General features: G+C 45.4%; 1 protein-coding gene across 2 annotated transcripts in view; it reads right to left on the bottom strand.

Annotated features, from left to right (window-relative positions):
* Positions 1-12,008, bottom strand: part of LOC125454713 (programmed cell death protein 4) — a 61,037-nt gene that overhangs the window by 21,415 nt on the left and 27,614 nt on the right. For both annotated transcript variants that reach the window (XM_048535806.2, XM_048535816.2), the window contains exons 6-7: positions 4,696-4,793; positions 4,312-4,423 (exon numbers count right to left, since the gene is read on the bottom strand). In XM_048535806.2, coding sequence (XP_048391763.1) covers positions 4,312-4,423; positions 4,696-4,793 — 210 coding nt within the window. The remainder of the gene's footprint in view (positions 1-4,311; positions 4,424-4,695; positions 4,794-12,008) is intronic.

The following is a 12,008-nucleotide window of genomic DNA, read 5'->3' as shown; positions in this document are numbered from 1 at the left end:
TGTGAGGCTGCCGTGCTAACCACTGAGCCACCGTGCCGCCCCGAATTATTTTAGGATATCTGATTGGCAAGGACAAGTTTGATCAAAGGGTCTGTTTCCACGCTGTACAGTTCTATAACGCTTTCCTGGGACCAGGATCCTGGCGAATCATATAACTAGGCCAACGGATAAGGCTTCTAACTATAAACAATTAGGGTTGGGAGGGTAACATTAAAGGGTGCAGTAGGGCTCTAAAGCTTACACAATAAGTAACAGGGCAGAGTATGGAAAGCCTCAGGAATCTAACTTTAGGCACAGCAGATAGGGGAACATAGAACATTACAGCACAGTACAGGCTCTTCGGCCCTCGATGTTGTGCCGACCTGTCATACCAATCTGAAGCCCATCTAACCTACACTATTTCATGTACGTCCATATGCTTGTCCAATGACGACTTAAATGTACCTAAAGTTGGCGAATCTACTACCGTTGCAGGCAAAGCGTTCCATTCCCTTACTACTCTCTGAGTAAAGAAACTACCTCTGACATCTGTCCTATATCTTTCACCCCTCAATTTAAAGCTATGCCTCCTCGTGCTCGCCGTCACCATCCTAGGAAAAAGGCTCTCCCTATCCACCCTATCTAACCCTCTGATTATTTTATATGTTTCAATCAAGTCACCTCTCAACCTTCTTCTCTCTAATGAAAACAGCCTCAAGTCCCTCAGCCTTTCCTTGTAAGACCTTCCCTCCATACCAGGCAACATCCTAGTAAATCTCCTCTGCACCCTTTCCAAAGCTTCCACATCCTTCTTATAATGCGGTGACCAGAACTGTACGCAATACTCCAAGTGCGGCCGCACCAGAGTTTTGTACAGCTTCACTATAACCTCTTGGTTCCGGAACTCGATCCCTCTATTAATAAAAGCTAAAACACTGTATGCCTTCTTAACAGCCCTGTCAATCTGGATGGCAACTTTCAAGGATCTGTGTACATGGACACCGAGATCTCTCTGCTCATCTACACTACTAAGAATCTTACCATTAGCCCTGTACTTTGCATTCCGGTTACTCCTACCAAAGTGCATCACCTCACACTTGTCATTAAACTCCATTTGCTACTTCTCAGCCCAGCTTTGCAGCTTATCTATGTCTCTCTGCAACCTACAGCATCCTTCGTCACTATCCACAACTCCACCGACCTTAATGTCGTCTGCAAATTTACTAACCCATCCTTCTACGCCCTCATCCAGGTCATTTATAAAAATGACAAACAGCAGTGGACCCAACACCGACCCTTGCGGTACACCACTAGTAACTGCTCTCCAGGATGAGCATCTCCCATCAACTACCACCCTCTCTTCTTTCAGCAAGCCAATTTCCGATCCAAACTGCTATATCTCCCACAATTCCATTCCTCCGCATTTTGTACAATAGCCTACTGTGGGGAACGTTACCAAATGCCTTGCTGAAATCCATATACACCACATCAACCGATTTACTCTCATCTACCTGTTTGGTCACCTTCTCAAAGAACTCAATAAGGTTTGTGAGGCACGACCTTCCCTTCACAAAACCGTGCTGACTATCCCTAATCAATTTATTCGTTTCTAGATTATTATAAATCCTATCCCTTATAACCTTTTCCAACACTTTACCAACAACTGAAGTAAGGCTCACTGGTCTATAATTACCAGGGTTGTCTCTACTCCCCTTCTTGAACAGGGTAACCACATTTGCTGTCCTCCAGTCTTCTGGCACTATTCCTGTAGACAATGACGAGTTAAAGATCAATGCCAAAGGCTCGGTAATGTCCTCCCTGGCTTCCCAGAGGATCCTCGGATAAATCCCATCCGGCCCAGGGGATTTATCTATCTTCACCCTCTGTAGGATTTCTAATAACTCTTCCTTGTAAACCTCAAGCCCACCTAGTCTAGTAGCCTGTATCTCAGGTCCTCCTTGACAACATTGTTGTTTTCTAGAGTGAATACTGTTGAAAAATATTCATCTCGCGCTTCCCCTATCTCATCTGACTCCACACACAACTTACCACCACTATCCTTGATTGGGCCTAATCTTACTTTCGTCATTCTTTTATTCCTTAAATACCTATAGAAAGCCTTAGGGTTTACCCTGATACTATCCACCAACAACTTCTCATGTCTTCTCCTGGCTCTTCTGAGCTCTTTCCTGGCTACCTCATAGCCCTCAAGTGCCCTGACTGAGCCTTCACATCGCATCCTAACATAGGCCTTCTTCTTCCTCTTGACCAGAGATTCCACTGCCTTCATAAACCACGGCTCCCACGCTCTACAGCTTCCTCCCTGCCTGACAGATACATACTTATCTGGGACACTCAGGAGCTTTCCCTTGAATAAGCTCCACATTTCTAATGTGCCCATCCCCTGCAGTTTCCTTCCCCATCCTATGCTCCCTAAATCTTGCCTAATCTCATTGTAATTGCCTTTCCCCCAGCTATAACTCTTGCCCAGTGGTATACACCTATCCCTTTCCATCACTAAAGTAAACATAACAGAATTGTGATCGCTATCACCAAAGTGCTCACCTACTTCCAAATCTAACACCTGGCCAGGTCATTACCCAGTACCAAATCTAATGTGGCTTCGCCCCTTGTTGGCCTATCTACATACTGTCAGGAAGCCCTCCTGCACACACTGGACAAAAACTGACCCATCCATAGTACTCAAACTATAGTGTTCCCAGTCAATATTTGGAAAGTTGAAGTCCCCCATGACAACTACCCCATCTCTCTCACTCCTATCGAGAATCATCTTTGCTATCCTTTCCTCTACATCTCTGGAACTATTCGGAGGCCTATAGAAAACTCCCAACAGGGTGACCTCTCCTTTCCTGTTTCTAACCTCAGCTGACGAGTCCCCAAACATCCTTTCTGCAACTGTAATACTGTCCTTGACCAACAATGCCACACCTCCCCCTCTTTTACTATCTTCTCTGTTCTATGAGAAGGGAGCAGTCAATGCAGGACTGAAGGTGTCATACTTAAAAGCATGCAGTATATGAAACAAGGTAAATTAGCTTGTAGCGCAGATTGAAATTGTTGTAAGGAGACTGGGGCTGGGAAGTAAATATCTAAGGATGCATGTCCTATTAAAAGGATAGGCAGATGAACAGAGGGAACACGGTTACATTGTTAATGAGAAACAAAATTAAATTGGTAGCACAAAGTGATATAGAGCTGGAACTCTAGGGTAGGAATAGGGCCAGTCAAAGACAGAAGTGGGAAGTTGTGTGTGGGCCCTGTGGAGATTGGAGGTGCGAAATGATTATTCTCCTGTTCCTCAGTGAAAACAGATGAGAAATATTGTAGAGGAGATGACTGAGTTACAGGCTACTAGAATTGAAAGGATTAAGGTTAGTCAGGAGGAGGTGTTATCAATTCTAGAAGGTGTGAAGGTAGATAAATCCCCTGGGCCAGATGGGATTTTTCCAAGGATTGTCTGGGAAGCTAGGGAGGTGGTGGCAGAACCTTTGGCCTTGATCTTTGAGTCCTCATTGTCTACAGGTTTAGTACCAGAGGGCTGGAGGATTGCAAATATTGTGCCCTTGTTCAAAAGGGCAGTAAGGATGACCCAGGTAATTATAGACCTGTGAGCCTTACTTCTGCTGTAGGAAAAGTTTTGGAACCGAGTATAAGAGATAGGATTTATAACCATTACAGGAAGGATGTGGAAGCATTGGAAAAGGTGCAGAGGAGATTTACCAGGATGTTGCCCAATCCTGAGCACAGGCCCTATGAAGAAAGGATGAGGGACTTGGGTCTGTTCTCATGGAGAGAAGGAGGCTAAGAGGGGATTTAATAGAGACATACAAGATGATCAGAGGATTAGATAGGGTGGACAATGAGAGTCTTTTTCCGAGGATGATGACTTCAGCTTGTACAAGGGGGCATAGCTACAAATTTAGGGGTGATAGATTTAAGACAGATGTCAGAGGCAGGTTCTTTACTCAGTGAGTGGTAAGGACGTGGAATGCCCTGCCTGCCAATGTAGTTAACTCAGCCACATGAGGGGCATTTAAACAGTCCTTGGATAAGCATATGGGTGATGATGGGATAATGTAGGGGGAGGGGCTTAGATTAGTTCACAGGCCGGCGTAACATCGAGGGCTGAAGGGCCTGTTGTGCGCTGTATTGTTCTATGTTCTACGTTCCCCTGTAATACCGAATTGGCCCGAAACATTGACTTCCCTAATCCTCTGATGCTGACTGATCTACTGTGTTTTTCCGGCCCAACATTTGTTCACTGACTATCCAACATCTGCAGTCCTTACTGTCTCCAACTCTATAGCATACCTCTCTGATGAGATGTTTAACAGGTCGCTGCCCTCCGCCCACTCCCCAGACGTTGTCCAATCCAACGCCACGCTTCATACTCAAAAGGACAGCAGCACGATCCAAAGCAGCACTATAGGGCAGGGAGGACAAAGTTTATAGCTCAGCAGTTAGACACTCTGTGACCTGGATTATCTCAATGTCAGTAGAGCAAGTTTCTGAACAGCAGAAACCATCCCAAGGGGAACGTACAAATAATACTCAGACCCCAAGAAACTTCTTGTTTCAAATGCAAGATCGTTTTATTCTTCACAGCAGAGACAAAAGTATCAAATATAAATACACACACACACACACACACACACACACACAAAATAACAGAGCTGTCCAAGAATTCAAACCTACCGTGCATGATCACAATTCACTCTCCCTTTATAACTGTCGAGAAAGTTTGACGGCAACACATCATCTGCAACTGCCCTGGCGATAAATTGGCCGAGTACCTGTCCAGACAGCAAAGAAAAAACACATTAACTAAGAAAGCTAGGTCAGTGCAGCTAAAGCAGTGACTGGTCCCTGTGAATCTCCAGCATCCAGTTATAGAATGACTTTGGTAAATCTTAGAACTTAGAACAGTACAGCACAGTACAGGCCCTTTAGCCCACAGTGCTATGCCGCCCTATCACGCCACTAAGATGAAACTACCCTGCATATCCTACATTTTACTATCCTCCATGTGCCTACCCAAGAGTCGCTTAAAAGTTTAATGTATCTGACTCCACTAACACTGCCGGCAGTGCATTCCACAAAACCCAACACTGTGTGAGGAGTGATAATGGGAACTGCAGATGCTATAGAATCCAAGTTAACAAAGTGTGGAGCTGGATGAACACAGCAGGCCCAGCAGCATCTCAGGAGCACAAAAGCGGATGTTTCAGGCCTGACCCTTCAGAGAAAGGCCTGCTGTGTTCATCCAGCTCCACACTTTGTTACTCTGTGTAAAGAACCTACCTCTGACATCTCCCCTATACATTCCTCCAGTCACCTTAAAACTATGCCCCCTCGTAATAACCATTTCCAGCCTGGGATAAAGTCTCTGACTATCCACTCCATCTATGCCTCTCATCAGCTTGTTTACCTCTATCAAGTTACCTTGTATCCTTCTTCGCTCCAATGAATAAAACCCTAGCTCCCTCAACCTTTCCTCAAAAGACCTGCCCTCCAGTCCAGGCAGCATCCTGGTAAATCTCCTCTGCACCCTCTCTGAAGTTTCTACATCTTTCCTGTAATGAGGTGACCAGAACTGAACACAATGTTCCAAATGTGAAGTTTGAAGTTGAAGATTTACCTGTTGGTGCATGAGGATGTGATAACTCTATCGCACTGTAGCCACAGATTGCCTTTATCATGTTAATTGTATTTGGACTAGGGCAGATTCTAGAGCTTTCACTTTCCTAGCTGTGTTGTGAACTTCCCTGTGGTGTCCATTATTTCTCGACAGATAGGAACAAGCTGCCTGATACTACAGATTGGAGTAGTGGATAGTGTGGAGGGCTGTTGTAGGTTGCAATGGGACATTGGTAGGATGCAGAGCTGGGCAAAGAAGTGGCAGATTCAACCCAGAAAAGTGTGAAGTGATTCATTTTGAAAGGTCAAATTTGAATGCAGATTACAGGGTTGTTGGTAGGATTCTCTGCAGCCAAGATAAAGCAGGATGCAGGATAAACACTGGCAAAAATGGAGCCACAGAATGCAAGGATGTAGCTTGAGCATCCTGGCATGGACAGGGAAAAAGTTGCTCAATGGCTTCAAATGGTCGACAGCTCAGAGAGAGAAAACATTGATCCACATATCAGCAGAACTTATTGCTCTTCTATTCGTTGTCTACACCAGGCAACCCTCCATGCTAGGATTGACAACTTGGTCTGTACAATAACTTAGGTGTTTTTAAATCATAAGATCAGGCTTTCAGAGGAAAAAATCAGGAATGCGATAGAATGCTCTCCATTTCAAGGATGACCGCAGCTCTAATATTCAAGAAGCTTAATACTGACCAAAACAGATGGTAGGATAGGCATTTAATTCACCACCTTCACAATTCATATTCATCCATTACCAGTTCACAGTAGCAACTTCTACCACCTAGAAGAGGAGCAGCAGTACATGGGAACACCAACCACCACCTGGAAGTTCTTCTTCAAGCTCCACATCATCCTGACTTGAAAAAAACTGTCGGCACTCCTTCACTGTGGCTGGGTCAAAATTCTAGAACTCCCTCCAAGACTGCTCGTGGGTATCGCTTACATCCCAAGGACTGCAGCAGTTCAAGAAGGCAGCTCACCACCACCATCACTACCAGCTCAAGGGTAATTAAGGGTTAACAATAGATAAACAAGGACAGATCTGGACATTCTCATCAACAAATCACTCAAGGCTAACACGAGCGCAGCAAACTGTTCTGAAAGCAAATGGAATGTTAGCCTTTATTGCAAGAGGCAATGAGTACAGAAGCAGTGGTCTTGCTTCAATTCAATATATCCTTGGTTACACCAAAACTGGACTCCTTCGTGCAGTTTCGAACCCGTCATCTTAGGGGCACGGGGAATGCAATTCAGGTACCTGACTTGGCCCCTGAATGGTAGTACTGTCTAATGAGGAGCAATTGGGAAAACTGGTTCGGCATTCTCAGAGTGTCAAGGAATGAGGTGATCTCAATGTAACCTATGAAAGTTAGGTTTAGGGTTAACCTATAAAAGTTTAGGGCAGCATGGTGGCTCAGTGGTTAGCACTGCAGCTTCATGCACCAGGGACCCAGGTTCGAACCCAGCCTCGGGCAACTATCTGTGTGGAGTTTGCACATTCTCCCCGTGTCTGTGGGTTTCCTCCCAGTTCAAAGATGTGCAGGATAGATGGATTGGCCATGGGAAATTGCCTGTAGTGTTCAGGTGTGTGGGGGTTATGGGGGATGGGGCTGAGTGGGATGCTTCAAGGGGCGGTGTGGATTTGTTGGGCCGAAGGGCCTGTTTCCACACTGTAGGGAATCGAATCTAAAAAAAAAATCCAGAGGGATAAAAGGGGGTAGATGCAGATAAAAATGTTTCTCTAGCAGGGGAATGTAGAACTAAAGGATACAATTTCAAAACAAGGGCGAGGTTTCTTACAACTGAAATGAGAATTTTTTTTTAAACTCAGTAGATTGTGGAACTTTGAAATTCTCTGTCCCCATAATTGTACTGAATAACATAGCACGCTTGATCCTACGTTCTCAACGTGACAGGTCCTACTGACACGGTGGGGGGGGGGGGGGGTGGGGGGGAGACAGGTCCTACAGACACGGTGGGGGGTGGGCAGGTCCTACAGACACGGGGTTGGGGGGGCGGGGGGGCGCGCAGGGGACAGGTCCTACAGACACGGGGTGGGGGGGGGGCGCGCAGGGGACAGGTCCTACAGACATGGTGGGGGGGGGTCAGGTCCTACAGACACGGTGTGGGGGGTGGCGGAGGGGTGGAGACAGGTCCTACAGACACGGGGCGGGGCGGGGGCGGAGCGCGCAGGGGACAGGTCCTACAGACACGGGGTGGGGGCGCGCGCAGGGGGACAGGTCCTACAGACAAGGTGGGGGGGAAGAGAAGAACGGGGACAGGTCCTACAGACATGGGGGGGGGGGGGGGGGGGGAGAAAAAACAGGTCCTACTGACACGGCGGGGGAAGAACAGGAACAGGTCCTACAGACACGGGGCGGGGGGGGGGGGGGGGGGGCGTGCAGGGGACAGTTCCTACAGACATGGGGGGACAGGGAGAAAAAACAGGTCCTACTGACACTGGGGGGGGGCGGGGGCGGGGAGAAGAACGGGGACAGGTCCTACAGACATGGGGGGGGCAGGGAGAAAAAACAGGTCGTACTGACACCGGGGGGGGGGGGGGGGGGGGGGGGGGGGGTGGCAGCTGCACAGTGAGCAAAATCCACAGTAGCAGATGGTATACGAGTTCCCCAAGACAATTCTGCTTTCTCAGAACACTCCGCTGCAGAGAAATTCAATATAGGCAGTGCATTCATTAAATTTTAAATTTTAAAATGCCAACTGGGTGCACCTGGTCAGAGTGCAGTCTAAAATTTACCAAGTTCGCAAGGCTACTTCGTCATAGGAGGCTTGAGAATGCTCAAGGAAACAGACAGTGCTGTTATTTCACTTAAGGTTAATCTATTTCTGGGCAAACATTTGTCATACATTAACCAGGCATATCTGACTGTGTTCCACACCAACAACTCGAGCACAGAGAGGGTCTAAACAATGTAAGTGAACTTGTTATGTGAATAGGAACAACTTCGTTCAGCAACTATAATCTGCAGCACCCTGAAATTCCATCTGGATCTATGTTCTAAACTGACCAGGTATATCCCTGTCAATGAAAAAAGGATAAATATATTCAATCAATCACAGCCCTATCAGTCTATTATCATTCAGTGATGAAAGGTATCATCAACAATGCCATTAAGGAGCATGTGCTCGGTAATAACTCGCTCCCTAAGCTCTAAGATGCAGGAGCAGTAGTAGGCCACTGGGCCCATTGGGTAATTCTCCAATCCATTTTCCTGCCTTTCCCCATAAACCTAGAATCCTTTACTGATTAAAAATCTCTCTGACTTAAAATAATTAACAACCCAGTGTTTACAAACCTCTGCAGTAAAGAATTCCAGATTCACTACCCTCAAATGAAATGCCTCATCAGCCTAAAACGGAGTCCCCTCAACCTGAGATTACAGCCTTTAGTCACTGATTCTCCCACATGGGGAAACAACCTTTCTATATCTATGCTGTTAAGTTCCCCCAAGAATCCGGTATGCTTCAATAAGATTTTCTCTCATTCTTCTAAATTCTTATGAGTTAGGCCCAACTTTTTCAACATCTCTTCCAGAACAGGGACCAGTCCAGTGAACCTTCTCTGGCCTGCCTCTAATGCTAGCATATCTTTCTTCAAGAAATCAAAACTGTTCAGAGTACTACAGCCATAGTCTAACTAGTGCCTTGTATAATTTTAAGCAAGATTTCCTGAATTTTTTACTCTGATGGGGAATGAAAAACGCAGAACTCCAGAAGTGAGGAACATGCTTTCTTTTGTACTATGTTAACGTTACCTTGGGCAATGATACTATTAAATTTGGCACAGCGAGATTGTTTTTCACTAGTGTGCAAAGACTGCAGCGCAGAACCAGGTACTTTGTCTCTCAAACCTGCACTGACAAATGATGCCTTTCTAACCAAAAAATCTTTTGCTTCTACGTGGTTCATATCCTTTTATTCTCCACCCAATCGTGAATCTTTCAAGATGCTTCTTAAACATTTCTACTGGATCTGCTTCTATCATAGTCATACAGTTGCACAGTATGGACCCTTCAGTCCCACTTGTCCATGCAAACCAGATACCCTAAATTCATCTAGTCCTGTCAATTCTGAGAAAAGGTCACCGGATCTGAAACGTTAACTTTGATTTCTTTCTTCGCAGCTGCTGCCAGACCTGTTGAGCTTTTCTAGCAACCTCTTTTTTTCTATCTGCCAGCATTTGGTCCATATCCCTCTAAATCCTTTCTATTCATGTGTTCATTCAAATGCCTCTTAAATATTGTCATTGTACTAAACACCACCACTTCCTCTGGTAGCTCATTCCATACATGCACCATCTGTGCATGTGAAAAAGTTGCCCCTTAGGTCACTTTTAAATCATTTCCCTCTCATCATAAACCTATTCCCTCTGGTTTTGGACTCCCCTACCCCAGGGAAAAGACCTTGGCTATACACTCTATCCACGCCCCTCATGATTTTATAAAACTCTATAAGGTCACCCCTCAGCCTCCAATGCTATAGGGAAAATAGCCCCAGCCTATTCAGCCTCTCCCTATAGCTCAAACCCTCCAACCCTGGTAACATCTAGTAAATTTTTTCTGAACCCTTTCAATTTTCACAATATCCTTTCTATAGCAGGGAGACCAGAACTGCATGCAATAATCCAAAAGTGGCCTATCCAATGTGTTGTACAGCCACAGCATAATCTCCCAACTCCTGTACTCATAAGTTCTTCTGGTAGCACACTGCAGACACTTACATAGAAAGATAGAATATAGGAGCAGGAGGCGGCCATTCAGCCCGCTTTACCATTCATCACAATCATGGCTGATCGTCCAACTCAATAGCCTAATCCTGCTTTCTCCCCATAACCTTTGATCCTATTTGTCCCAAGTGCTATATCTAGTCACCCCTTGAACACATTCAATGTTTTGGCATCAACTACTTCCTGCGGTAATGAACTCCACAGGTTCACCTCTCTCTGGGTGAAGAAATGTCTCCTCATCTCCGTCCTAAATGGTCTACCTCAGACTAAATCCTCAGACTGTGACGTCTGGTTCTGGACACACACACCGTTGGGAACATCTGCCCTGCCTGATCCTGTTTGAATTTTGTAAGTCTCTATGAGACCCCGCCTCACTTGTCTGAATTCCAGCAAAAAACATCCTAACCTAGTCAATCTCTCCTTATGTGTAACAACCCTCTGTGTAAACAAGGCCTGCTAGTCATATCTCCTTTAAACTTTCCCCTTTTACCTTGAACCAATGTATGTCCCGTAATAAGTGACATTGTTACCCTGGCAAAAAGACTCACTATCCAAATCTCTCAATATATCAAGCTGCCCCTCAGCCTGACATTCATGTGAAAACAAACTAAGTTTGTTCAATCTCTTCATAGCTAATATCCTCCAAACCAGGCCACAGCCTGGTAGACATTTTCAGCACGGTCTCCAAAGCCGGTGTATCCTTCTGGTAACGTGGCACCCAGAAGTGTATGCAACTGCTGCAACAGGGCTTGTCAATTTTTATACCCCAAGCCCTGACTGATGAAGACAAGCATGCCTCGCGCCTTCTTGCTACTTTATCCACTTGTGTCACCATTTACAAGGGACTATGGACCAGGATGACCACATTTCTCTGTATTTTCATACTTCTAAATGTTCTGCCATTTACTGTACACCTCCTTCCTACGTTAGATCTTCCACAATGCAACACCTTACATTTGTCCGGATTAAACACCATCCGACATTTCTCCAACCAAATCTCTAGTTAATTTCTATCTTGTTGTATCCTCTGGTAATCCTCCTCACAATCCCAATAGCTCCCCAATTTTTTGAGATGACCATAAACTTACTAATGAGACCACCTACATTCTTCTTGGAATTTACAAACAGCAGTGGTCCTAGCACTGATCCCTGTGAAACACTACCTGTTACAGATTTCCAGTCTGAAAATCACTCTTCCACTGCTAGTCTCTGTCTGTCATCTATGAACAAGTCAGTTCTATATCCATCTTACCTGCTCACAATGGATCTCACATGATTTCACCTTCTGTCAACCTACCACAAGGAACCTCAAAGGCCTTGCTAAACTCCATGCAGACAACATCCACCACCCTGTCCTCAATCATCATCTTTGTCACTTCATCAAGAAACTCTATTAAGTTTGACGTCCCCAACACACACAAAGTCATGCTGCCCACAAATTTCCAGTTTAGGGTGAATTTTGGGTAAAAAGATCACAATTCTGCTGTGCCGTTCTTTTACATCTTTCTAAACAGGCTTAAGGAACCACAGCTTAACATCCCAACTCAAAACTAGCACCTCTGATGAGGCAATATGTTCCAGGAAGTGAAATTTCTCCCCAATGAGTTTAG

This window comes from Stegostoma tigrinum, chromosome 1 (assembly GCF_030684315.1).
Source record: "Stegostoma tigrinum isolate sSteTig4 chromosome 1, sSteTig4.hap1, whole genome shotgun sequence".
Lineage (NCBI taxonomy): Eukaryota > Metazoa > Chordata > Chondrichthyes > Orectolobiformes > Stegostomatidae > Stegostoma > Stegostoma tigrinum.
The sequence above is the reverse complement of the archived record's forward strand: the minus strand, read 5'-3'. Positions and strand labels throughout refer to the sequence as shown.